This window comes from Colletotrichum destructivum, chromosome 2 (genome assembly GCF_034447905.1).
Source record: "Colletotrichum destructivum chromosome 2, complete sequence".
NCBI classification, from domain to species: domain Eukaryota; kingdom Fungi; phylum Ascomycota; class Sordariomycetes; order Glomerellales; family Glomerellaceae; genus Colletotrichum; species Colletotrichum destructivum.
Genome location: NC_085897.1, coordinates 1619246 through 1642801, shown reverse-complemented (window position 1 = coordinate 1642801; position 23556 = coordinate 1619246). Strand labels below are relative to the sequence as shown.

Here is a 23556-nt window from a genome sequence, read left to right as displayed (position 1 = left end):
TTGTTGACGTTGGCTTTGCTAAATTGCTTCTCTCTTCAAGAGCCCAGGGCCTGGAAGGTTGGAGTACTATGTTGCCGCCTTCTTTGCGAGGCAGTCGCGGCCGTTGCGCGACTCAATGTCGTTCGGCAGCCTTCATTAATGGAGCATCCTATCTGTCTGGTGAGACCTCTTAACGTGGGCGTTTGATGGGGGTGGTAAATGCCGAGACGGGGATACGCGGTGCACTAGGGGCACGATGAGGTTACCACGTTTCTGGGACCGCTGGACGATGTGGGTGGTAACGAACATTGACCAAGGTAGGTATTTCAATGCGTATCTTTCAATGGAGATTCGCTGGCTTGTCATACTCCATGCAAGCAGCATTACTCGAGTGCCGGCCCGCCGGGCACCAAATGGATGGGCCATGGCTGAGCAGGAGGAGGCCTAAGGCCTCATGAGGAAAGAGGAAGGAGAACACAGGCTAACCAAGTCCTTGACCCATGTTCCATGGAGGCATAACGGAAGGCTTGAGCAGGCCAACAGGGTGATAACAGGGCTGCGGTGCGTTTTGGGAATTTGGGACTGGGTGGGATGCTGTCACTTGTCATGAACCTGGAAGGCAATGTGCATGTCGACCCAAAGCACGCCCAGTTACGGATACGGATACTATGGGAACAAGTCCAATGAGGTGCAATGAGAGGCGGCAAAGGCGAGACGAGGTTGCAAGGATTGTGACAGGGGAGGAAAGGGGAGGCCCTCACCATCTCATCTCTCATGGGGCGTGGAAGGGGAGGAAGCTGCGTGGAAAGTGACGGTCGCCCGAGGAAGGGAACGACAACGAAGATCTGATGCAGGGGTATAGGCGGACCCGTCATTCGGTTGTCGGCCCATGGCTTCCGGTGCAAGAGCATGCCTGGGCAACTACTGTTCGGTACCTACCTACCTGAGGTATTGTACCTATATGTAGGTACGAGGATTGGCCAATTCCCAAGTACCTTGAATCCCTACCTGGGGTGGTAGATACTTAGATAGGTAGGTACCTAGGTGTGTTGATAGCAATACAGGGATGGACTGTCCAGTTTCCAGGCCACTCCCCTTTCCGAAATCCAGGGCGAGGGCAACAATAGCCACCCCGTGACCCGTCCGGCAACAGTAGCATGCGGGAAGGTGTTTGATGGACCTGGACACTGGGCTATAGACGACAGACTAGACTGTTGGCTATGCAAGCCCACCGCGGTGAAATTAACCGGGTGAGTGTTTGCTGCTCAAGCCCTCCATTAGCCAGGAAACTGTGGTGTGGTTTCTGCCACATGCTTGCTTCACCGTTGGAAAGAATCCTTCACAAGCAAACTCCTTCACGCATGTTTCTTTTCCCTTTTCCTCTGGAGCAAGGGTCGAGTGTCTTCCAACCGTCTCGCACTTAAACCAGCTAGTGGCGCTGATGTCGCAGGCAGCCCATTATTCTTCGCTTCTTCGAACTTTGTCCTTCTGGCTTTCGGTTCGTTGATCGCCTAAAGACACGGTTCCCTGCTGACCAGACACACATGGCGTTTCTGGCCTGTGTCGTAACTTGAAGTCACGGAATCTTCATCAGCATCATCCCTCTTGCTAAATGACACCAGTCCAGCCGGCGGGCGAATCATCTCCGTCCGTCCCGTGCAATCCACAACGGGACCGCAAATCGCCCGATTCCCCCATCCCATTTACCATATCCCAATTTTAACACTCACAGAGCTCATCCTTGCTTGACGACTGTCGGACTGGCAAGACGTTCTCGGCCTGCAAGTAGTACCAGCTCTTGTGCTTGCGAGATACGGATCTCGCACATACAAACGCCATCGACGACGGTCCGGGTCCCTCGTCACGACTTACGCCTCTGCCCACGAGCACCGTTCGTAGCTTATCCACCCAGCGTATCCACCAAGCGGACTACCCAGGGCCCAGTCGCGAGGTGGGAACTATTTGCGACTTGCAGATTACAGAGGTGACTGCTTAACCCTCCTTCCCCGAACAACCCAGGCCTTCCCACGGCACCATACAGCGCCTCCCAGCTCGCAGCGTGCCACGCAAACACTCTCTCCAGCGTATCCGTGGTGAATGGGACTGACACGCAGCGTGGCAGCGCGTACTCGAGGTCAGTGATGCAAAGTACCGTAAACCAGAGCTACATCTGCACGCAAGAGACGTGCATTGGATGTGGATTCACCACTTCATCACCAATGACCATCCGCAGCACTAACGACGGGCAGGGCTAGCAGCAAGGGTTGTGTTCCCCTGCCACGCCGGTGCCAGGGGAACGCACCCCTCAGAGATGGAGCACGAGAAGCAGGTCCGTCCTCGAAAGAGACGAGAAAATCTCATTGCGCGGGCCACGCCTGAAGCTTGTTCCCCTTTTCTCACTAGCCCAACGTCGATGCGCAAACATCCTGCGTGAAGCAAACTAGACAGAGGGAAAAGCTCGAGCCTCGAGCTCGACGGACACCCATTTCAGGACCCGCGAAATCACCTCCCCTGGATGCGTCCCACGAGGTACTTGAATACGGCCCATCCCCCTCCTAATGCCCGCAGGGTGTTCGTCTGCGTTTTTGCGATCCTTCTCCGCGTGATTCCCCAGCCTCTCCTCTCATTTCTTCGTGGATTTCTCGCATCATCTTGTTTCTCACCCGGTGCTATCCACACTACCAAGTTTCCGACCGTCGGCCTACGATTACCACGAACCGGTTTCTTTTCTCGTGGCATTCTAGCCTTGACTCGTTGGGCCGGCAATTCGTCATCCCAAGACTGATATTCCGTCGCTGGTCTCATATTCGAAGTTCTGTCTTGCTTTTCAGCTGCCACCTTCACCCAATACCTTGCAACCGCACACGGTCCTTACAATTGGCTGGCCTCGCATAGTTTCTGCCTTCCTCGACGTCAAGCCTGCCCCAAGCGATCTTGCACAACCTGTCGTTCTGGTTTCATGGACTGCAAGGTTGTACGATTGATCCACCGTAAAGCACATCTGATTTACATCACATTGGCGCCTTGCGACCTACTCACGCCATCCCTTTCCAGTTCGTCTGAATAGCCTCGAAGGCACAAACGTGGGAATCCTGGACACCTATCAACTCAACACCACCTGGACGGCGCCTGACACAAACCCTGGTTGAAGATCACTCTCAGTACTGAGGCCAACGACCAATCCGCGCGCAATCTAGGCCAAGTTCAGACGACTTGAGACCGTTCCCGAGTCCCGGTGCACCGCCCGTTACGCATCTCTAGGGGTTTACCCACTTACACCGAACACGGAATCATCTTGCATCGACTTGTTGGGTGTTTCCCAGCCATTACTCGTCGCTCCTCGCTCATCCAGGTCGAAACTTCTACCCGACTGTCTCAACAACTTGTTTTCTCAGCATCAAGTGCTTGCTCAGGCGACTTGACCTTCAAAATTTCTCCCAACCAGCACACACTACCAACCCTTCACGATGGGCGGTTTAATACCCTTGCTTCTCAAGCCCGTCGCTGCCGGTTCCCGTGGCAGTATCGTCTTTCCCGCCAACAAACCCGCGTCGTCAAGCGCCTCTGCGCTACAGTCAACGGTAACAACGACGACACCAGTCAGTCCGGCTGTGTCTCCCAAATCGCGCACCTCGAGGCGCCTGTCAATGCAAACACCGGCATCGCTTCCAGTTCTGCCTTACACCTCTGCAGAATGGAGCAAGGCTGTGTCCGAAGTCAAGCGTCAGTATATGAACCGAAAATATCGGCCATGCTCTTTGCGCTGCTGCGAAATCCTAGACAATATAAAGGAATCTGTAAGTCACATGTATGAAGGTTGAATGGGCCCAGAATCGCTAACCCGGAACTGAAGGCGAACATTGAACCGGCGTACCTGATCTACCTCCACTTCTATGCTGCCAGCTCTTTTGATATGCTTTCTCGCCCTTTACGGGGCACATCTCCATACCGCACAATGCTCCTCCAGCAAGCCCGGGATCACTACACACAGGCATCGAATCTAAGCAAGGCTGCGGACGAGAATATGGCCCGCTCATCACGACCATCCTCAGCAGCAACATCGAGCATGCACTCCCCTTCAAGCTCAGTCTCGTCTCGCGCCTCATCTCGAACATGGACGAATTCGACGGCCTTCTCATCGCCTACCCCATCTGTCTACTCCGTTGAAGAGGCCGTAAACAAACTCTCCAACAATCAAACTTCACAAAAGAAGCGCGTCACCTTCTGCGAAGTTCCTGAGGAACCTTTCATCCGCCCCGACTCTCCCACTCTTGGCTTCGAAGACTTCCTGTGTGCCCCGCAAGAACCCGAGCCGCGCTATCTCCCGGTTCTTCCTGAGGAGCCAGAACCCGCTGACGAGCCCGAGGAGATGGCGAAGCCACCAACACCCGAGCCCTTGAACGAGGACTGCGATGCCTTCGACTTCCTCCAAGAGCGTTCCATCCACCGCTACTGCGGTTTGCTTTCCAGCCTGCGATCACAAATTGCAGTCCACATTGCAGACATCGAGGAGCAGCTTGCCACGTCCTCTCAGACATTTCCCTCCGTCAACTCACTTCCTACTAGAGCCGCTACCCCGGAGCTTAGCGACGAGTTGCGCAACCTCGACATCAAGGCTCGGATCGAGCGTCTCCGCCAGAACAACTGGCAGCGTCGCCGCTTCGACGCCAGCCGCTATGAGGCGCTTCGCGAGAGCGTCCTCGCCGAGTTATCGTGATGGATTGGATCTAGCTCAGGATCACATCCACTCATTCAACATTTCGCATTTTCTGCTCTTAGTTTTCACATGATACCACCGGCACCCTTTCCTTTCAATGGTATTCATACCATCGTTACTCAAGGCGCATTTCATACTCTTCCTATTTTACGACAGACCAAAAGCATACAGGATCGGTAGCCAGGGTAAACCAAAAAGGGCGGCAACATTTGCGTTTCACGCGATTTTTTGTTTATCGATCGACTCGGCATCTAAGAGCAAGACGGCGCACGACAGGACGGTTTCTTTCTTGAATTCTTCGAGGCTGGGTTTGTTTTTTTCGTTCGCATCTTCTCAAATATACCTTGTACAAACCACATCAACGACTCGTAACGAATAACCAACACAATTTAGTATTAGTAGTTTAGAGCAAGGAGGGGGCTATCTTTCTAGCGTAACAACATGCCGGCCTTCAAGTAGCAGCAATGCCAATTCGCAAGGTTCATCTTGGAAGCTGTACCTTTCCCATACCATTTGATGCCTTGGATGCCCAGTTGTGTACGTTTAACCTGCCCACAAGGGCATTCGCCGGCGGGGCGCCTCAGGACAACCGATACTGCTTAAACCGGACCACTAACATGGCCAAACATCTAAGGCGGTCAGATCTGTCAAATGCCACCCATAGCGTTTGTCCAGACGACCTGCAATACAAGCAATATCCGGTCGGTGCAAATGCGAAAATTGATTCCTCAAGAAATTGATGGCTTGATGTGGAAAACGTGGGTCCCTCGCTTTTCTGCTCCTCCCATCCGCTCCGACAAAGCAACAATAAATCAACACTGACGAAGTCCTGTACCGAGGCTTGAAACGAAATGTGTACGCAACCAATAGCAGCGCGATAAGCAAGGAAATATCAACAACATCAATAGATGCTCTTGAGCCGCAATCGGGCCCCGCTGTGTCATCCAACCCGTGTGGTATCATCTTCCTGGGTCCCGCTAAACCCATCAGCATCGCCGTCGAGAGGGAGGCATCGTTCATCAGCCCTGGAAGCTGCGTCTTTTGTGCTCCTTCTCCGCCTCCTCCTTCACCTTGAGCGTATCCTCCTGCTGCTTCATTTCGCGGACCTTGGCAAGGACAACCTCGCGGAAGATGGCCCCCTTGATCGTCTTTGACAAACTCCGCTTCTCGCCAACGGCGATGTCATGCGCGCCGACGTGCTTGGACTGGTCGGCTGCGCTGATTGCATCGGCCGGGAAATCCGAGTCTTCCGTGTCTTCCTCCTGGGCCTTGAGGGTTTCGATTCTGTTGGCAAGCTTGACCATTTCGATGCCGCGGCGGAGACGAGCCTTGGCAATGTACGCCTTGATCTCGGGAAGCAAGTTGTGGTCGGTGGCGTTCTCTCCGCTGAGCCAGGGGTGACGGAGAGCCTCCTGTTATTTTGTCAATGGTCTGATCTTGACAGCTTTCAGCTAGGTCAACTAACCTCACTCGACCAGCGCTTCACGGGCTCCGGTTGCAGAAGATGCAGGATGAAGTCTTTGGCATCGTCGCTGACATCCTTCCAGTAACGCTCATGGAAAACGACCTGGGCATTACTGCACTCATCGATGAGGTCCTGGAGGTTCTCGGAGCGGAAAGGAGAATAACCGCAGAGAAGAGTGTATGTGATGACACCCATAGACCACATGTCCACGGGCTTGCCGTGACCCTTCTTCAGCATGACTTCGGGGGCTGCATAGCCAAAGGAGCCGGCCATTGTTGTAAGAACCTCGTCCTTCCTGTCGAGCATCTTCGCGATACCGAAGTCGGCCAGGACCAGGTCAGACTCGGCGTCTCTGGTCAGATAGAGAAGGTTCTCGGGCTTCAGATCTGACTTTTGAGTCAGCAAGACTGCGTGAGAATGGTGCGAGACTTCGGGAAGAGCTTGCCTCTGTGCACAACGTTGTTCTGGTGCAGGTAGTTGACGGCCTCAAGGACCTGCTTGATGGTTTGCGAAGCGTCCTTCTCCGTGAACTTACCCTGCTCGCAAATCCGATCGAAGAGCTCTCCGCCCGTAGCCAGCTCAGTAACGATGTAGTACTTGTCCTGCAGGGCGGTTGTCAGAGCTGCCAGGTTAGGGCATGGTTTCAAATGGTGCAGCACTTACACGCGACTCGAACCAGTCGAGAAACTTGACGATATGGGGGTGCTTGAGGCGCTGGAGCATGTCCAACTCGTCGTATACCATCCTTTCATTGCCCTTGACGTTCTTCTTCAGGATAATCTTCACGGCGCACTTGCCAGTGGGACCGTCAGCCTCACGGACGATACCGTACGTTCCAGCTCCAAGGGTGCGTCCGAAGCGGTATTTGGCCCTGAAACGAAAACATTAGGATGCAATCTTCAGAATAGTATAATCGAGGAGGGGCTCGGACTTCTTGTCGTAGCTCTCGGGCTGACCCTGCAGCCTGCTCAGCATGTTGGAGACTGTAGACGGATTTGTGGTCAGCATCGGTTGTAACACGAGAGCGCCAGGGTCGGAGACGTTGCTTCGTGAGGCGAGAACGACTGAAGTAACAAAACAGAGCGAAGCTGGCGGTTCGCAGGCATTGTGGAACCAGAATTCAGCGCGATCGACGGTGGCACTTACAACTCATTTTGTTAGACGAGAAAGCGGTCGCAGTGAGTGAAGGGTGGTCGAATGACTGGGCCACGAGAAGTGCTGAGTCGATGGAATAGATTGTCGAGCAGGAGTTGAGCGACAGGAACGGGAGCGTAGACGGGCGTTTATGGGGGAGAGATGCTTGAGCCTGGCGTAGGGGAAGGGAAAATTCAAGCAGTCAGAGAAGGCTCGAACCCTGGACGAGAAGGACAAGCAGCGTTGCTGATGGAGACTTGCAAGGTCGACTGCGAGAGGGGGTCCAGGTTGGGGGTGCTGGGAGCTGCGGGTGCTTGGGTTGAGGGGTGAAGTGGGGTAAATGGAAGACTGGAAGTGCGATGGGAAGAGAGGTAAGGAGGTGAGCTTCACAAGCAAAGAAGGGGAAGAGACTCGGTGGTCCAGCGCCTACGGAGTACCTACCTTTTTATTCTATCTAGGCACTGCGGTAAATTGGTGAGCGACATTTCTGCCGGGTATCTCGCACAGCACAGGATTCACTTTTCCCTCATCCCGTACGACACAAGAGCCTCCAGAGGCAACGGAGGCAACCTAGGCAACCTCGAAGTAGGCAGTACGGCCAAACAGCAAAGGATGCAGCTCATCCATCCATCACAAAGTTAACAGCATTCAGGGGCCATGGCAAGCCGGAGTGAGCCTTGTGGGCTGCTAAGAATTGAGAGGATGCTCAGCCGCAGACAAATGAGGGGCGGAAGAGGAAAGCACGGACATGGCCGTGATGAATGCACTTGCAAGGGCCCAAGAGTGGGTCGCCGCATCTTGACGACTAGTAAGACGGTTGGCTGTAAAGTGTGGCTGAGGAGGCCGCTTTTCACCCGGTTCCGCTGCGAGTTGGTTGCTGAGCTGTAAGGCTCCGGAGGTAGATAGATACCTAGGCAAAGAAGGGCCTAGGCCCATCCAGGCAAACTAACAATTGTTTCCCTGTAATGACATCTTGCGGAAGGGGTTGCAGCAGAATGAATACCTACCTACCTGCCTAGGGTTCCCGAGTCTGAGTGACCAGCATCCCAATCGCAGACGCATGGCAAACCCGCAATGTAGGCAGATCTGGTAGTACTTATTACTTACTCACAACACGCAGCGATAAATACACATTGACAGCATGACCTCCTCACGAGGCTCTCAGATAGCAAGTCTATACATACGCCGAAGCAGACTACGGGCACACGCAAGACAATGGTTGTTATCTGATCTTCACATGTTCGCATGCCTCTCGGGAAGCTTCGGGCACACATGCTCGAGTGTCAATCTCTATCCCTTCTCCAAGCCCAGATATTATTTGCCTGGCTCTTGGAGACACCCAAGGGGCTTCTCGAGTCATCGGCCCAGATACTCTCTTCAACGATCGAGCAAGCCAACGCTGGACAAACATTGGTGACCGGAACGGTGTCCTCAAATCCCACAGCCAGAGGCATTTACAGTCTACCGCCATGTGCGGACCTACAAATGTAGCATGCGGGTACGAAAACACTCTTTCAGGGACCAAGAACTGCTTGAATTGTTGAAGTAAAATGGGACCCGCTAGCATATGCGTTTTCTGGTCCATGGTGGTGCACACCCAATCCCTTCTCGTAGCGTCATTTGAGCATTGAAAAGTCTTAGGTAATCTGCTACCGACCTTGCGCCTGTAATCTGAGCGCTGTCTGCTGTTACAGTGCCTTTTCGCGCGGGTCTAGCGGAACTCGACCAACAAAGACTTGCCTGCTACCTTTTCATCATTGCGTCTTCTCTGACAGCACAACTCTTCTTCGTCGTCCCTTTCCTGCATCTTTGCGGTATTTGGCTCTTTCCTAATAGAACAGGCTCGGACGCAACAGCCTCGCCCCGGACCGACTGCAGTCGCATCCAGATATCGCCTCAGCTCTTGTGTTCGCTTTTCCGGCGTGCGTGCTCACATTGCCCCGTCTTGTGCTGCTGTTCTCGGCAGGAACCACCGAATCGTGGGGTCCGTCTCTCTGCGGCCCCTCCAACAACCAACAAGCCCATCCTTCCTCAGTGGCCTGCCTGCCTTGCCTTACTTTCTGAACCACCAATATTTATCTGCTCCAGTGTTTACCTACTCTTACTTCCCTTTCCTGTCCTTTGTCTCGCGTGGCTTGGTTCGCATCATCCTGCATCTTCTCGCGCTTCGAAATGGCGTCCAGCTTCGCCTCCAAGCGGCTGGCCAAAGAGCTTTCCAAGGTCCGTCGCATCCAGGCCGCTTTCTGTCCTGCGTCACGATCAATGCTTCTCCCTGCTATCGAGCTGCGCGCGTACGCGCGCTGTGTCGCGACATTTTCTGACTTTTGAATCCATAGCTCAACACCGACCTACCCCCTGGTATTGATCTCATTTCGGCCGACAACTTTGAAGAATGGTTCATGGACATTAGGGTTTTGGACGACAACCCGCTGTACAAAGACCAGGTCTACAGACTCAAGTTCAAGTTCTCACAACAATACCCTATAGGTATGCCCCTTCGCATTCACCGCAAGTCGTCCTTGCAGTCGGATCTAACCATCTTTCGTAGAACCCCCAGAGGTTACCTTCGTTAAGACGACCGAGCGACCGATTCCCATGCACCCTCACATCTACTCTAATGGCATAATTTGCCTGGACTTGCTCGGCAGCCAGGGCTGGAGTCCCGTGCAAAACGTTGAGAGCGTCTGCATGAGCATACAGAGCATGCTGACTGGCAACGAGAAAAACGAAAGACCGGCGGGGGACGACGAGTTCGTCAAAAGCAACAGACTGCGACCTAGAGACATTGACTTCTACTATCATGATAACACTGTCTGATCAAGAGGAGTGTGTCATACGGGGCAGGGTTGTTTTAGGCGTTGGATTTGGATTTGGCATACACATCGGTAACTCAGGACAGGCAAGCTGGTTACCGAGTTAGTTTTCTGCAAGAGGCAGAATGCGTCCTCTACAGCTTTATGGAGCGGTACTTCGAGAAGAGCACCTGGAACTTTCACAGCGGGACCGGGCCCCTTGCAGACGCTGTTTGGTCCCGTGTTGATGGCGGGCAGTGTGAGATCAGGCTGGGCGACTAGCTAGGTGCCTTGCTAGCTGCCTAGTGTACGTATTTACCAGAAACCAGGCCATATAGTGGCATTTGGTGCCCGGTCAACATATTCGTACGGTAAAACACATTTGTCATGAGTGGGTGACCGATCGCCGACTCTGCTTTGAGAAAATGATCTCGAACAACATAAAGTACTGTATGATGACAGCGCTGAGGGGCCGCAGTTTCAGTGGCTGAGTCCCGCTAATCCGACATGGAACACCACGATCACCCGCCGTAGAGCGAACTGGATACCCCCAAGTGACATCTTTCTTCTTTCCGCCAAGACCCCGCTGACGCAGCTCTGAGTGTGAGGTGATGGTAGGTATTTCTTATCTAATCTCCCGCCCCGACAGGTAGTGTGGGTGGGTGACAGGTAGCTCCAGACATGGCGTACCTTTGACCTTCCACCTCACTCACTGAGCAGCGGTCAGTCAGTCCAAGCCGCCACCACGAAAAAACACACTTCCAACTGTATGGAGAGCTGAAAATGGCTCCTAGAGCTGGCTTCAATACGGAACAGATAAAGGACAAGGCGCGCAAGGACCTCCTTTATCTGCTCGAGGCTGTAAGTAAGGCGTTTCGAGCCGGCAACCTACCGCCGCCCAAGAGCTAATCACCTCGGTGCAATCAGGTTCGTGGAAAGAAGAACCTCATTCTTGAGCGCAGCTTGGCCGGCCCAATTGGCACCATCGTCAAGGTCGCCACTCTCCAGGAATACGGCGTGGACAAGTTTTTCTTTCTCGAGAACAAGAATGCAGATACGAGCCAGCGGAATGTCATCTTCATAGCTCGCGGGGAGTGCGCGCGTCATGCACAAACAATAGCAGGTCAGCGCGTTCTACGATGCGAACCCACGAAGCTTTCCTTTTTCCACGTACCAGCTGAACGGCTCCAGGCTCTCGAGCTTGGTTTGGTCATACGATGCCTTGGTTGACGGAGGCATGGTAGTGAAAGCCTCAGCTCATCCTATCTTTCGTGAGGCTAGGCGCGCTGAGTCCACTGCTAACGGCCTTTCAGAGCAGATTCGACGTTTACAGCGCGAGAGCCAGACCGGCCATGAGTTCCACATCTTCTGGGTACCTCGGCGGACCCTTGTCTCTGACAAACTGCTGGAGGAGGCGGGCGTCTTGGGCGATGTCAACATCTCTGAGTTGCCGTTGTATTTCTTTCCTCTGGAGAAAGACGTTCTCTCGCTCGAGCTGGATGAATCTTTTCGCGATCTTTATCTCTCGAGGGATGTCACGCCGTCATTCCTGCTCGCCAAAGCTCTGATGGAAATCCAACAGAATCATGGCCTGTTCCCCCGGATCATCGGCAAAGGCGACAACGCGAAACGAGTGGCTGAGCTTTTGGCGCGAATGAGACAAGAGATACTTGCTGGCGAAGATGCAAATGAGACGAACAGAGGCGGCTTGACACCGAGCACGCTCATCGAGAGTGTCATAATAATCGATCGCGAAGTGGACTTTGTCACCCCTTTGCTGACCCAGCTGACGTATGAGGGACTCATTGATGAGGTATTTGGCATCCAGAACAACCAAGCTGAAGTCGACACTACCGTGGTTGGTGCCCCGTCCCAGTCCTCGACGGCCAGTGCGCAGGCTAGGAAACGAAAGATTCAGTTGGATTCCTCCGACAAGCTATACGAGCAACTCCGGGATACTAACTTTGCTATTGTGGGCAGCTTGCTCAACAAAGTTGCTCGCCGCCTACAGAACTTGCAAAAGGACTACGAGGGTCGGAATAGCCATAAGTCGATCGCGGAGCTCAAAGACTTTGTCAGTAAGCTGCCGGGGTACCAAGCCGAGCAGCAAAGCCTTAGGATTCATACAGGCTTGGCGGAGGAAATTATAAAGTATACGCGGACAGACCAGTTCAAAGGTCTTTTGGAAGCCCAACAAAATCTTGCGGCTGGCGCAGACCCTTCCTCACAGTTTGACGCCATTGAGGAGCTGATAGCTCGTGATACACCGTTGCCGGAAGTTCTCAGGCTGCTTTGCATCTATTCGTGCATATCAGGCGGGATCAAACCCAAGGAGTTTGACCAGTTCCGGCGGCTTATACTGGAAGGCTACGGCTACCAACACATTCTGACTCTGAACAATCTCGAGAAGCTCCAGCTGTTTCTGTCACGATCTTCCCCCTTGGCGGAAATGATTCCCATGACTGGCGCCAGTGGGAATCCCACAGGGACGAAGACCAACTACACTTATCTTCGCAAACTGCTTCGGCTCATCGTCGACGAAGTCCAGGAAGACGATCCCAACGACATTGCATACGTCTACAGCGGATACGCGCCGTTGTCAGTCCGACTTGTCCAGTGTGTTTTGCAGAAGCAATATCTGCTCAAAGTCACGAGGGGGAACGGGGCCAGCGCTGCAACGGGAGGACCTGCAGCACAGGGCTGGCATGGGTTCGACGAGGCTGTCAAGCACGTTCGTGGGCAGACGTTTTACGAACTGCAGAAGGGCGAGGAGAAAGCTGTAAAGGCTCGGGCCTTGTTGTCAGGAGGAACTGAAAAGCAGACGGTATTCGTTGTGTTCGTCGGAGGCATAACGTTCACCGAGATTGCTGCTCTGCGGTTCATCGCGAAGCAGGAAGAATGTAAGCGACTCCAGAGTGTATCTTCGAAGCAACCGGTCACTAACCGATCCTATCTGCAGCTCGAAGAAACATCGTCATATGTACGACGTCGATAATAAACGGTGACCGGATGATGGACGCAGCGATCGAGAGGGAATCGTTTGCGAAAGATAATGGCAAGCCTGCAAGCCCAACGCCGTAAGACGCGCTGCTTTGAGAGGCTTTCAAGTGGGGGAGGGTTCGGAGTGAAGCGATGTAATCAAAGGTGAAAGGTGCGACCGAATTTTAAATAATAAGCCTCCCTCTCTGGCAGGTTGTTCTCGGTTTGAAAGCAAGCAACCTCATGTTCTGTTCCTTCATCTTTGGAGCCTGCATTGTCCGGCCAGTGTCTCGAGTCAGCGAACTGCCGTCGGAGGGTGTTGCCCGTTTGGCTCTCGGACTGCTGTAACTGCCTAGGTAGTGCAGCATTGGTGTGGCTTGCCACTACCGCAGAACAGACAGAGTATCACGTGATCCACCTTTTTGTCTCGAACGCTGGAGCTCCTCATGTCCAGTGCCGAACCTAGCGATTTCAACGGGTCATGTATCTGCCGATTTCCTTCTTCATGCATACGCCTTTGTTTCTTCCCCAACGTAACCGTCTAGGACAATAAGCCGAGTTTCATGCACCTCATTTGGTGCTCTCCCATCGCGACTTGACGACATTGGGACAGCTAGCCGAGGACGGGACAGTGCTCTGCAGCTGGGGCCAGTGGCGTCTCCGCAGTCAAGGTCGGTCGGTAGTTCGCATATTCTCTTATATCTAGCACTCGTAAACCCGAGAACTTAAATAGGCTGACGAGTCTTATCTAGTCAAGCGAGGCTATCCAGGTTCATCTGAGCTGATCTCTCGTAACATGTTATCGGCTCGTGAATAGGCCCACCAAATCACACACACCCCCGGACAGGACTTCAGGCCGAGCAACTTTCATCGCCGATCAACCCGCCTCCATCAACATCTACCTACAGCTCATCCTTGACCACAACCCGAGTGGACGACTCAAACATGAGAACCAGTCCGAGGTCTCGTGTTAAGCAGGAATCCGGGGTTGGAAAGGCTTCATTGATGGATTACCCCGGTCAGGACTCACCCATATCAGACTTCACGCCTTCAAGGGCCAATGCCACGCTGAGACGGATCTCCGCATCGGCTTTTGCAGAGTCGACGACACCAACCCCATCAAGTCGGATCTCATCAGAGGCAATCTCTGAAATTGCACCGGAGATTGTCGTCTGGACAGAAGACATGGAGTTGGATGATCTAAGCCAAGATGAGGCAGAGTTGTCCTCTGTACCTGCATCTAGCCCTGAGTACGTGGCTACTATTGTTGTTTCCCAACTCAATGCCTTTACAATGTTTATATGTTTGTCCCCGAAGCGTGTTGTGGGTCTTTTGCTGACCCTAGAGCAGTTCGCCGCTGATAGAAGACGCCGAAACGGAAACCCTCCATATCCAGTCGCACGATACCCCTCACGAATCGTTCGAGTCGCCGATGACCAATCTGTCAGATCACGAGCTGTCTGAGCTGTCTTCAGTGCCCTCGTCGATATCTAGTAAGGCAACGACTCCTGTGGACCTAGAGGGGCATAAAGAACTGCCCATGCCATCGACGGAAACCCCTCCAATACGCGAGGCAGTCCGGCGTTCCTTTGATGTAAAGCCGAAGTCGTCCATCCCGTCAAATCTCTCAAATTATGAATACGCCAGACAATGCATAGAAGCTGCCGAGTCCTCGAGGCTAAACCCATACGCACTGCATCAAGAGGAATACCAGATGTTACGCCAGCACATCAGTCATGTCCAGGTCACTACATATCTCAACATCAGAAACGGCATCCTCCGACTTTGGTACAATAACCCGCGCGTTGCAGTGGCAAGGAACGAAGCGGTTGGCTGCGCCAACGTGCGGTGGTTTGACGTCGCTAGCGTATGTTACGACTGGCTAGTGCGGCGTGGCTACATCAACTTTGGCTGTGTAGAACTCTCGGCGACAAGCGACCGAGTTGGACAGGCTGCAGACGCTGAAAACACACTCAGGAGAAAACGAATCGTGGTCATCGGTGCCGGTATATCTGGATTGGGCTGCGCAAGACACCTCGACGGGTTAATACAGCAATATTCGGATCGGTTTCGTGCGCTCGACGAACTCCCACCGGAAGTTGTCGTGCTTGAAGGGCGTAGTCGGGTCGGCGGAAGAGTCTATTCAAGGGAATTCAAATCAAATCCGAAGCATCCGCTGCCGGACTTTAACGGAGAACGGCTTACCGCCGAGATGGGCGGGATGATCATTACAGGCTTCGAGCGCGGCAATCCAATGAACGTCCTCGTTCGTGCACAGTTGTGTCTACCATACCGTGCCCTGCGATCAGAGACGACCATTTACGACTCAAACGGCAAGCCTGTTGACTACGTGAGAGATCAACTCGTTGAGAATTTGTACAACGATTGCCTGGACCGAGTCAGCGAATACAAGTTCAAGTCACAGCCCTCGAAGCTGATCGAGGGCAACCGAGACTTGATCAATGAAGCGCGAGATGCTGTGAGTGACGGTCACAGAACAATCGGCCAGGCTGAAGAAGCGACTGCCGCTCTACCACATGCACCACCTGTTTCTCAACAGAACGTGCCCGAGCGAGTCAACTTGGTGCCAGTATCCTCCGACAAGCTGACCGGACGCGTCCATACCCAACCTGGCACACCGGGCATTCTCAAGGCCTCAGAAAAGGTCAAATTGATGGGGTGGACACTGAAAACCGGCTCGGCGAGCGACGCCAACATTGATTTGAATGAAGCCGTGGGTTTGCCGGCGGCTACGCTCGGCTCAGTAATGGACGAGGCCGTCGTTCAGTATCGCAACATTGTGGATTTGACTGCCCAAGACCATCGGCTAATCAACTGGCACGTGGCAAACTTGGAATACAGCAACGCCACAAATCTTCACAACCTCAGCTTAGGTGGCTGGGACATTGACGCAGGCAACGAATGGGAAGGCAAGCACACAATGATCGTTGGCGGATACCAGAGCGTCCCCAGAGGTCTCATGCACTGCCCCACGCCTCTCAACGTTCGGCCAAGGTCTGCCGTCAGAAAGATCGAGTATGACACGCAGGAGACTGGGCGATCTTCTGTTCACTGTGAAGACGGATCGATATTCGATGCAGACTATGTTGTCTCGACGATACCGCTTGGTGTGTTGAAGCATGGCAGCGTCGAGTTCGACCCGCCTTTACCAGAGTGGAAGACGGATGTGATCGCTCGTATAGGATATGGAGTGCTCAACAAACTGGTGCTGGTTTACGACCACCCGTTCTGGGATACTGAGCGGCACATCTTTGGCGTTCTGCGAGATGCCCCTAACCGACATAGTCTGAACCAAAGCGACTACAAATCATCGAGAGGGCGCCTTTTCCAATGGTTCAACGTCACCCAGACGACCGGTTTGCCATGTCTCGTGGCGCTAATGGCGGGTGACGCTGGTTTCGACACGGAGCATAACAGCAACGACAACCTGATCGCCGAGGCGACGGAGGTTCTACGCAGCGTCTTCGGACCTGCTGTGCCGTACCCCGCTGAGTCGGTCATTACCCGTTGGGCCTCGGACAAGTTTGCGAGAGGAAGCTACTCGTCGGCCGGTCCGGATATGCAGCCTGATGATTATGACGCCATGTCACGCCCGATCGGCAACCTCTTCTTCGCCGGAGAGCACACCATTGGCACCCATCCAGCCACTGTCCATGGGGCCTATCTTTCGGGACTCCGTGCAGCATCAGAGGTCGTCGACTGCATGCTCGGTCCGATAGACATTCCAACACCCTTGGTCCTGCCCAAGGAGAGCGTTTCCAACAAGCGCAAAGAAATGGAAGGGCCCAAGGATCCGGAACAAGCTCGTCTGGAAGCCTATGAGCTCGCCGCCTGGCAGTATATCAAATCCAAGATCGGCGAGAGGCCCCCGCGGCCGGCCAAGCTGACCGCGAACGCCTACCTTATCTACAGCAGGACCTTCTTCGAGGTCGCCCGTAAAAAGTGCGAAGAGGAGCGCGCGGGGCGGAAGAGGCCCGCCCCCAACGAGGTGCGCGTCATGACGTCTAAGATGTGGAGGGCCACGACGTCTGAGGAGAAGAAGCCGTTTGAGGACCAGGCGCTGGAGCAGAAGGCAGCTTACGCCGAGGCTGTTGCGGTGTACAATGAAAAATCGGCGCAGTGGGACAAGGACTACGTTGAGATTATGGCGGCGTATCAGCAGCAACACCCATACAACCCCAAGAACGGGAATGGCAGCAGTTCTCGGAGGGAGAGCAGTGCGCAGAAGCATCGCAGGACGAAGCATGTCAGCTATGCGGAAAGTGACGACAGCGACGTTGGTTTTTGAGTATGTCTTTTGTGGTTGGAAGGCGCTACTTGGAGCATGATTCGTCGCGTGATGAACGGCTGCGAATGAACGGGCTGGTCGGCCGTCTTTCCATCTCTTGCAAAAGGTGCGCGTTGTGGCATCTGAGGTCATGGTACTTTGCAACCGGCGTTGATAGGAGTCCTGCATACCCACAACATATTATACTCATCATCATTTTCGTTTGAGACGCAAGTCTTGTTTTGCTTCATAAACTTGGAAGCCTTGTACACAAGAACTCAATAGGCAGTCCACAGTAACACAAAAATGACACTGGCGCAGGCAAAAAAATGATCCCTGAGGATGAACGTAAAAGGTGAAACAGAATTATCCATGTTCTAGATCAGGATGTATTCGCGAGGATTTGGTACACTGAGGGCAACTAGCCGCCCTTGGTAGCTTGATACAAAGGGAAGAGAGGTGGCAGTCATCTCTATCTGATGCGCGCATTTCCAAACCCGCTTTACATGTCCTCGGAGGCGGTGGCACCAGTGATAATCTCGACCAGCTCTCCGGTAATGACGGCTTGACGGGTGCGGTTGAAGAGAATCTGGTACTTGTTGATCATGTCACCAGCGTTCTTGGAGGCGTTCTGCAAATCTCGAATCAGTACGGGCTCGGAAATAGTTAAAAGACAAGGGGCTAAGGGGGATGACATACGTCCATGGCGTTTCTGCGGGCAGAGATCTCGCAGGCGTGGCCCTCGGCCAGAGCCCAGTAGATGGAGTTGGCCAGGGCGTACTCGCGGAGGTTGGGGAGGACCTCCTCGTCAACCTCGAAGGCGGAGAAGTTGGCTGCAAGAAATCTGTTAGATATACTGGTTGCTGTACGATGAACACTCTGCTCATGTCGAAGGGGGGAGCTTACGGGACGCGGCGATGGCCTCCTCGGAAAATGCCTCAATGATGGTCGGCTCGTAGCTGGTGGCGTTGATGAACTTGTTGTAGAGGATCTTAATCGAGGAGTAGTCGCCCGAGAGCTGGACGATCTGATCGGCGATGGCTTGGGCATCGGCGAAGGTGGGGACGTCCTTGCCGACACCGGCAAAGTTGAGGCGGATGTCCTTCGCGTTGGTGCGCTGAAGCTGGGCCTTGCACTTCTCGCCAAGGATGACGAGGTCGGCGGTGGTCTCCTTCTCGGCGAACTGGCGACGGATGGTGCGGGAGAGACCGGAGTGAATACCACCGCAAAGACCCTTGTCGGAGGAGCAGATGATGATAAGCTCCTTCTTGCCCTCGCCCTCGAGGGGCTTGGTCTCGGCCGAATCGAAGACCTCGTTGGAGGTGGCGCCGTAAACGCGGGAGTCGGTCATGGCCTTCTGGGCGCGGTTGAGCTTGGTCGAGGCAACAATCTTCATCGTCTTGGTGATCTTCTCGATGTTGCGAATGGACTTGAGGCGGCCTTCGATCTCACGGAGGGTCGCAAAGGTGGCAGCGTTGATAGGCGCGCTGGCAGTGACTCTGTAGAAACGCCGCAATCAGTATGACAGCTCTTTCTCGTGTTCTTCAATGATGTCGCTCCCTTTCCCTTCCCATTTTCCCTTTTCATCCTCCTCAATCGCTGACGGCCGGCCGACCGTTGGTTGTGACCTCCTCTGGCGTGCAGTGCCTTTCCTCCGATTTTCCGAGCTCAGCGAAGGTGTGGGTTCCGACTTACCGCGAGGGAGCCGCAGCCGCAGCCCGCAGAGCTGGTCTCGCCGCCCGGGAAAGCATTGTGAAAGTTGGTAGATATTAAGAAGATCGAGCCTCTGCCGTGTGGGGGGACCAATTGATCACGACCGCTTTCGAGATCAATTGACGCTGTCGGACGGTGCTTCGGGATAGAGCGAGATTGGTAGGTTCGAGGTTATTTTCCTCCCCGGCTAGCATTCTTCGCACCCGACTCCATCCACCTCGTTTTCCCGGCTAACTGAGTTTGACCGGCAGCCGGTGGCTGGTCACGTGGACCATTGCTGTGGCGCAGGCGCGACGGGCCTGGCTCTTGCTCTCCCGGATTACCCAGACTCCCAGGGGCAGCCCCATTAAGTTTCCCTCGCTGCTGGAAGGTCTTCGATGGATTTCCCGCCCATCCTTTCCTAGCTTCCTTTCCCTCGATTCCTTCACGAAAAGCCCTCGCCCTCCTCTCTATTCGAACTTGATGTGGGTTTTCCCCCGCGTCTACAACCCAAGCAAGTGGCGGTCTCTCCAGCCATTCGGCTCTTGCCTCTATATCTACGCGATTCTTCCGCGCGGATCGGCTTCTATAACAACTTTTTCTGCTCCACAAAGCCCCGGTTTTGGACTTTGCGATTCAGCTCCTACTTACTCGTCCGTAAACGTCCCGAACCGAGACCTTTCGCCCTCACGATGAGCTCCTCCGACGACGACGCACCTCTTGCGAGGTCTAACGGACACAGTAAGTACGCTAACAAACCACGTTAAACTTTCTGCGCCTTCGGACGCTTCCCCCCTTCGCGCCTGCCACTTTACGCCGGACGTGTCACTTTTTTTCCCGTTCTCCCCACGCCTACACACAAGCCCACCTGACTCGTCGCGTGCGTTGCACTCCATTCCGACTCTGCCTGCGAAACCACCCAAGAAAAACTTAGCAACTTTCTGACTCTTTCACTATAGTCTCTGCATCGAGAGTATCAAAAGCCGACGACTTCGACATGGACCGAACCGCATCTAAGGCAAGGGCAGCCCCGCCAGGCCTTTCCATTCGCCATGGACCCGTCGACGATGAGTTCATGGACATTGACGGCCCGTCTACGAATGGCAAGCGGAAATCTCGCTCGTCACTGCCCAAGGTCAATTATAAAGTCGATACCGAAAGCGATGATGACGCCCCTCTGGTAGGTTACACGTATTAGGCAGACGGTGGCGGAGTCCGAGGCTGACAGCAGACTCCCAGGCCAAGCGACAAAAGACGAAACCCAAAATACCAGAGACAGACTCTGATGACGAGCCGCTCACCTCAAAGAGGGGCAAAAACCTGCCTCCTTCGTACAAGGAGACGGCTTTGCCCGACGAATCCTCCGATGACGACCAGCCGTTGGGCGCCAAGCTCGCGAAGAAAAAGGCCGACATTGAGAAGGCGGCCGCCAAGGAGGCGCGTACCATCCGTGCCAGCGAGGCCAAGGCAAAGAAGGCTACGCCAAAGAAGGCTGTCAAGGAGGAGTCCTCCGATGATGAGCCTTTGGCCAAGTCAGCGACCAAGAAACGTCAGTCGAATGGGGCCGGCTCTGCGAAGAGGAAGTCGAATGGCATGAAGGTCGAATCGGATTCGGATGAGCCCATTGCGAAAAAGATGGCGAAGAGAGGCACCCCGGCCAAAGCCCCAGCGGCTAAGGGTAAGGCTGCCGCTTCCGCCAAGGCTCCGGGCAAGAAAGCCGATTCAAAGGCCAAGCAAGAAAGCGAGGCCCCCGAAGAAGAGGAAGAGGAGGAATACGAATGGTGGAAGGATCCTAAGAAGGAAGACGACAGTGTTAAATGGACCACACTGGAGCACAATGGCGTCATGTTCCCGCCCGAGTATCAGCCGCTTCCCAAGAACGTCAAGCTGCTATACGATGGGAAGCCAGTCAACCTTCCGATCGAAGCCGAGGAAGTCGCTGGCTTCTTTGGAGCCATGCTGAACTCGAAGCACAATGTCGACAACCCTGTGTTTCAGAAGAATTTTTTTGACGACTTCAAAGCTGTCTTGAAGGAGTCGGGGCACGCGACTGACAAGCAAGGCAATAAAGTCGACCTGAAGGAGTTCTCCAAGATGAACTTTGAGCAAATCTTCCAGTACTACGAGCAGCAGAGCGCCATCAGAAAGAATCGGTCGCCCGCGGAGAAGAAGGCGGCTAAGGCAGAGAAAGACGAATTGGAGGCGCCATTCATGTACTGCAAGTGGGATGGACGCAAAGAAAAGGTCGGCAACTTCCGTGTCGAACCTCCGAGTCTCTTCCGCGGTCGTGGCGAACACCCAAAGACTGGAAGGCTCAAGAAGAGAGTGTATCCCGAGCAAATCACCATCAACATCGGCAAGGGCGCCAAGATCCCGGAGCCTCCCAAGGGCCACAAGTGGAAGACCGTCGTCCACGACAATAAGGCCACGTGGCTGGCCATGTGGCAGGAGAATATCAACGGCGCGTACAAGTACGTGATGCTTGGTGCTGCCAGTGCCATCAAGGGTCAGAGTGACATGAAGAAGTTTGAAAAGGCCCGCGAGTTGAAGAAGCACATCGACAAGATCCGGAGAGACTACACCAAGGATCTCAAAAGCGAAGTCATGGCAGATCGACAAAGAGCCACGGCGGTGTACCTGATCGACAAGTTTGCTCTCAGAGCAGGCAACGAAAAGGACGCCGAGAACGAGGCCGAAACCGTCGGTTGCTGCTCCCTGAAGTACGAGCACATCACCCTGCGAGAACCCAACACCGTCATCTTCGACTTCCTCGGAAAGGACAGCATTCGGTTCTACGATGAGGTCACGGTCGAAAAGCAAGTCTTCAAAAACCTGAAGCTCTTCAAGAAACCGCCAAAGACCGATGGCGATGATATCTTCGACCGCCTGACTACTACGCAGCTGAACAACCATCTCAAGAACTATATGCCGGGGCTGACGGCGAAGGTCTTCCGTACCTACAACGCATCATTCACCATGTCTACCCTGCTCCAAAAGCTAGTCGATCACAAGAACTTGACCATTGCAGAGAAGGTCAAACTATACAACGACTGCAATCGTGAGGTCGCCATTCTGTGCAACCATAAGCGCACCGTCGGTGCCGCGCACGAGGCCCAGATGGAGAAGCTCGGCGATCGTATCAAGGGTCTTCGATACCAGCAATGGCGGACGAAAATGATGATGCTTCAGGTCGACAACAAGATAAAGAAGAAGAAGGGTGCGGATTTCTTCGCTCGCCCCGAGGACTTGACCGACGAATGGGTTCTCGAGCACCAGCAGTTCCTGGTGGAAGAGCAGCGCGGAAAGATCACGAAGAAGTTCGAGAAGGACAACGAGAAACGTCTCGCTGAAGGTCAGAAGCCCTTTCCCGACAAGGAGCTTAAGGAGCGCCTCAAGGCCGCAGATGAGCTTGCGGCGAAGTTTAAGAAGGAGAACAAGTCAAAGAAGGTCGAGCCTGAAGGCCGAAGTCCTTCCGTCGAGAAGCTTGATGAACAGGTCAAGAAGTTTGATGACAGAGTCAAGACGTTGGAGTTGCAGGCCGCCGATCGTGATGGCAACAAGGAGGTTGCCTTGAGCACCTCTAAGATCGTACGTTTAAAGAATCCCCTGAAAATGAACAGCTGCGCTAACGAAAAACTAGAACTACATCGATCCTCGTCTCACCGTCGTCTTCGCCAAGAAGTTTGATGTTCCTATTGAGAAGTTCTTCTCTAAGACGCTTCGTGACAAGTTCAGCTGGGCTATCAAGTCCGTTGAGGATGAAGACTGGGAGTTCTGATCACGGCGTTTCGGTGCTTTTCTCCACCCGCTATTCGCCATGTAGCAATCTCCATCATTGTATTTGTCTACCATAAACATTTCGATTTTTCAGTATTTCGACTCCAATCACCAACAGTCCGCACAGCCTGGAAATGGACTGCGACAAAGCCTCGGTCTGCTATCTAGCGTTAGCACTCGGGGCGGCGGGAGGAAAGCATATATTAGCGGCAGTGGCGCTACAACGGAGTTGTTCATGCATACAACGAGAGGGTGAGAAAAATGCCACGGGGAATAAACAGGGCTCTCGTCAAGGACGGCGAGCAAGAAGATACTCTATGCCGCCGGCCGCTCTTTTTAGTATAGAGCCGCGAACAACCCACGGCAGACTAGACTAGTTTAGTTAATTCCAAAACAGCAAGTTCAGTAACCCTAAATTTTTCGATATGTGGACGCGTGATGTCTCGTTCCTTGTTTGGCTCTCGATCCTAGGACACTTTGGTAGCTTGCACTTTACATGACTAACGGGTGCCAAGTGAGCGCTTCCCTGCGCGACTTCCAGTCCTCCGATGTCCGATGCTCTGGCAGGCTCAGCACGTGACGAGGCAGGCGGTCATCTTTGAAGGTATTAGCCATACCTGCTCTCAACCACCACACCTTTCCCGGAGGGAATCCTTTGCAGGTCAAACAAAGAGATGTAACGGCTACTGTGATCACGATGTATGCTTACAACAGCCGTCTCATCTCCCTTATC

General features: G+C 53.8%; 7 protein-coding genes across 7 annotated transcripts; 5 read left to right on the top strand and 2 right to left on the bottom strand.

Moving 5' to 3' along the window:
- The first annotated feature begins 1303 nt into the window (after positions 1-1303).
- CDEST_02703 (uncharacterized protein) lies at positions 1304-5184 on the top strand. The gene is made up of 2 exons (XM_062918862.1): positions 1304-3776; positions 3833-5184. Exons 1-2 carry the CDS (start codon positions 3447-3449, stop codon positions 4694-4696), a joined length of 1194 nt encoding a protein of 397 aa, XP_062774913.1. The 5' UTR covers positions 1304-3446; the 3' UTR covers positions 4697-5184.
- A 531-nt stretch (positions 5185-5715) lies between these two features.
- Positions 5716-7314, bottom strand: CDEST_02702 (Putative serine/threonine-protein kinase, active; the record flags this gene model as incomplete). Its single annotated transcript, XM_062918861.1, has 6 exons — positions 5716-6108; positions 6162-6547; positions 6607-6763; positions 6825-7032; positions 7093-7144; positions 7308-7314. 6 exons carry the CDS (start codon positions 7312-7314, stop codon positions 5716-5718), a joined length of 1203 nt encoding a protein of 400 aa, XP_062774912.1.
- Positions 7315-9050: 1736 nt separating this feature from the next.
- CDEST_02701 (Putative ubiquitin-conjugating enzyme E2, ubiquitin-conjugating enzyme/RWD) lies at positions 9051-10454 on the top strand. Its single transcript, XM_062918860.1, has 3 exons — positions 9051-9515; positions 9632-9782; positions 9844-10454. The coding sequence occupies exons 1-3, from the start codon at positions 9468-9470 to the stop codon at positions 10110-10112; spliced, it is 468 nt and encodes a 155-aa protein (XP_062774911.1). The 5' UTR covers positions 9051-9467; the 3' UTR covers positions 10113-10454.
- A 308-nt stretch (positions 10455-10762) lies between these two features.
- On the top strand, positions 10763-13318 carry CDEST_02700 (Putative sec1-like protein). Its single transcript, XM_062918859.1, has 4 exons — positions 10763-10948; positions 11015-11210; positions 11401-12987; positions 13047-13318. The coding sequence occupies exons 1-4, from the start codon at positions 10871-10873 to the stop codon at positions 13166-13168; spliced, it is 1983 nt and encodes a 660-aa protein (XP_062774910.1). The 5' UTR covers positions 10763-10870; the 3' UTR covers positions 13169-13318.
- A 227-nt stretch (positions 13319-13545) lies between these two features.
- CDEST_02699 (Putative amine oxidase, SWIRM domain, Homeobox-like domain superfamily) lies at positions 13546-17662 on the top strand. The gene is made up of 3 exons (XM_062918858.1): positions 13546-13741; positions 13819-14316; positions 14417-17662. The coding sequence occupies exons 2-3, from the start codon at positions 14012-14014 to the stop codon at positions 17373-17375; spliced, it is 3264 nt and encodes a 1087-aa protein (XP_062774909.1). The 5' UTR covers positions 13546-13741; positions 13819-14011; the 3' UTR covers positions 17376-17662.
- Positions 17663-17702: 40 nt separating this feature from the next.
- CDEST_02698 (Putative ATP synthase, F1 complex, gamma subunit) lies at positions 17703-19246 on the bottom strand. Its single transcript, XM_062918857.1, has 4 exons — positions 19050-19246; positions 18261-18853; positions 18054-18187; positions 17703-17985 (listed from the first exon to the last, which is right to left on the bottom strand). The coding sequence occupies exons 1-4, from the start codon at positions 19103-19105 to the stop codon at positions 17857-17859; spliced, it is 912 nt and encodes a 303-aa protein (XP_062774908.1). The 5' UTR covers positions 19106-19246; the 3' UTR covers positions 17703-17856.
- A 199-nt stretch (positions 19247-19445) lies between these two features.
- On the top strand, positions 19446-23185 carry CDEST_02697 (Putative DNA topoisomerase I, DNA breaking-rejoining enzyme, catalytic core). Its single transcript, XM_062918856.1, has 4 exons — positions 19446-19787; positions 20006-20226; positions 20286-22634; positions 22687-23185. The coding sequence occupies exons 1-4, from the start codon at positions 19739-19741 to the stop codon at positions 22822-22824; spliced, it is 2757 nt and encodes a 918-aa protein (XP_062774907.1). The 5' UTR covers positions 19446-19738; the 3' UTR covers positions 22825-23185.
- Positions 23186-23556: the final 371 nt, after the last annotated feature.

Excerpts from the sequence above, each read along its gene's own strand:
- CDEST_02700 (XM_062918859.1), top strand. The coding sequence starts at position 10,871 with ATGGCTCCTAGAGCTGGCTTCAATACGGAACAGATAAAGGACAAGGCG. Across the intron at positions 10,949-11,014 it reads TCCTTTATCTGCTCGAGGCT|GTTCGTGGAAAGAAGAACCT; the intron begins GTAAGTAAGGCG and ends CGGTGCAATCAG. Across the intron at positions 11,211-11,400 it reads TCATGCACAAACAATAGCAG|AGCAGATTCGACGTTTACAG; the intron begins GTCAGCGCGTTC and ends ACGGCCTTTCAG.
- CDEST_02697 (XM_062918856.1), top strand. The coding sequence starts at position 19,739 with ATGAGCTCCTCCGACGACGACGCACCTCTTGCGAGGTCTAACGGACAC. Across the intron at positions 19,788-20,005 it reads TGCGAGGTCTAACGGACACA|TCTCTGCATCGAGAGTATCA; the intron begins GTAAGTACGCTA and ends CTTTCACTATAG. Across the intron at positions 20,227-20,285 it reads GCGATGATGACGCCCCTCTG|GCCAAGCGACAAAAGACGAA; the intron begins GTAGGTTACACG and ends GCAGACTCCCAG.
- CDEST_02699 (XM_062918858.1), top strand. The coding sequence starts at position 14,012 with ATGAGAACCAGTCCGAGGTCTCGTGTTAAGCAGGAATCCGGGGTTGGA. Across the intron at positions 14,317-14,416 it reads GTACCTGCATCTAGCCCTGA|TTCGCCGCTGATAGAAGACG; the intron begins GTACGTGGCTAC and ends ACCCTAGAGCAG.
- CDEST_02703 (XM_062918862.1), top strand. The coding sequence starts at position 3,447 with ATGGGCGGTTTAATACCCTTGCTTCTCAAGCCCGTCGCTGCCGGTTCC. Across the intron at positions 3,777-3,832 it reads TAGACAATATAAAGGAATCT|GCGAACATTGAACCGGCGTA; the intron begins GTAAGTCACATG and ends CCGGAACTGAAG.
- CDEST_02701 (XM_062918860.1), top strand. The coding sequence starts at position 9,468 with ATGGCGTCCAGCTTCGCCTCCAAGCGGCTGGCCAAAGAGCTTTCCAAG. Across the intron at positions 9,516-9,631 it reads TGGCCAAAGAGCTTTCCAAG|CTCAACACCGACCTACCCCC; the intron begins GTCCGTCGCATC and ends TTGAATCCATAG. Across the intron at positions 9,783-9,843 it reads CTCACAACAATACCCTATAG|AACCCCCAGAGGTTACCTTC; the intron begins GTATGCCCCTTC and ends CATCTTTCGTAG.
- CDEST_02698 (XM_062918857.1), bottom strand. The coding sequence starts at position 19,105 with ATGCTTTCCCGGGCGGCGAGACCAGCTCTGCGGGCTGCGGCTGCGGCT. Across the intron at positions 18,854-19,049 it reads GCGGCTGCGGCTCCCTCGCG|AGTCACTGCCAGCGCGCCTA; the intron begins GTAAGTCGGAAC and ends GCGTTTCTACAG. Across the intron at positions 17,986-18,053 it reads CCCGCAGAAACGCCATGGAC|AACGCCTCCAAGAACGCTGG; the intron begins GTATGTCATCCC and ends CGAGATTTGCAG.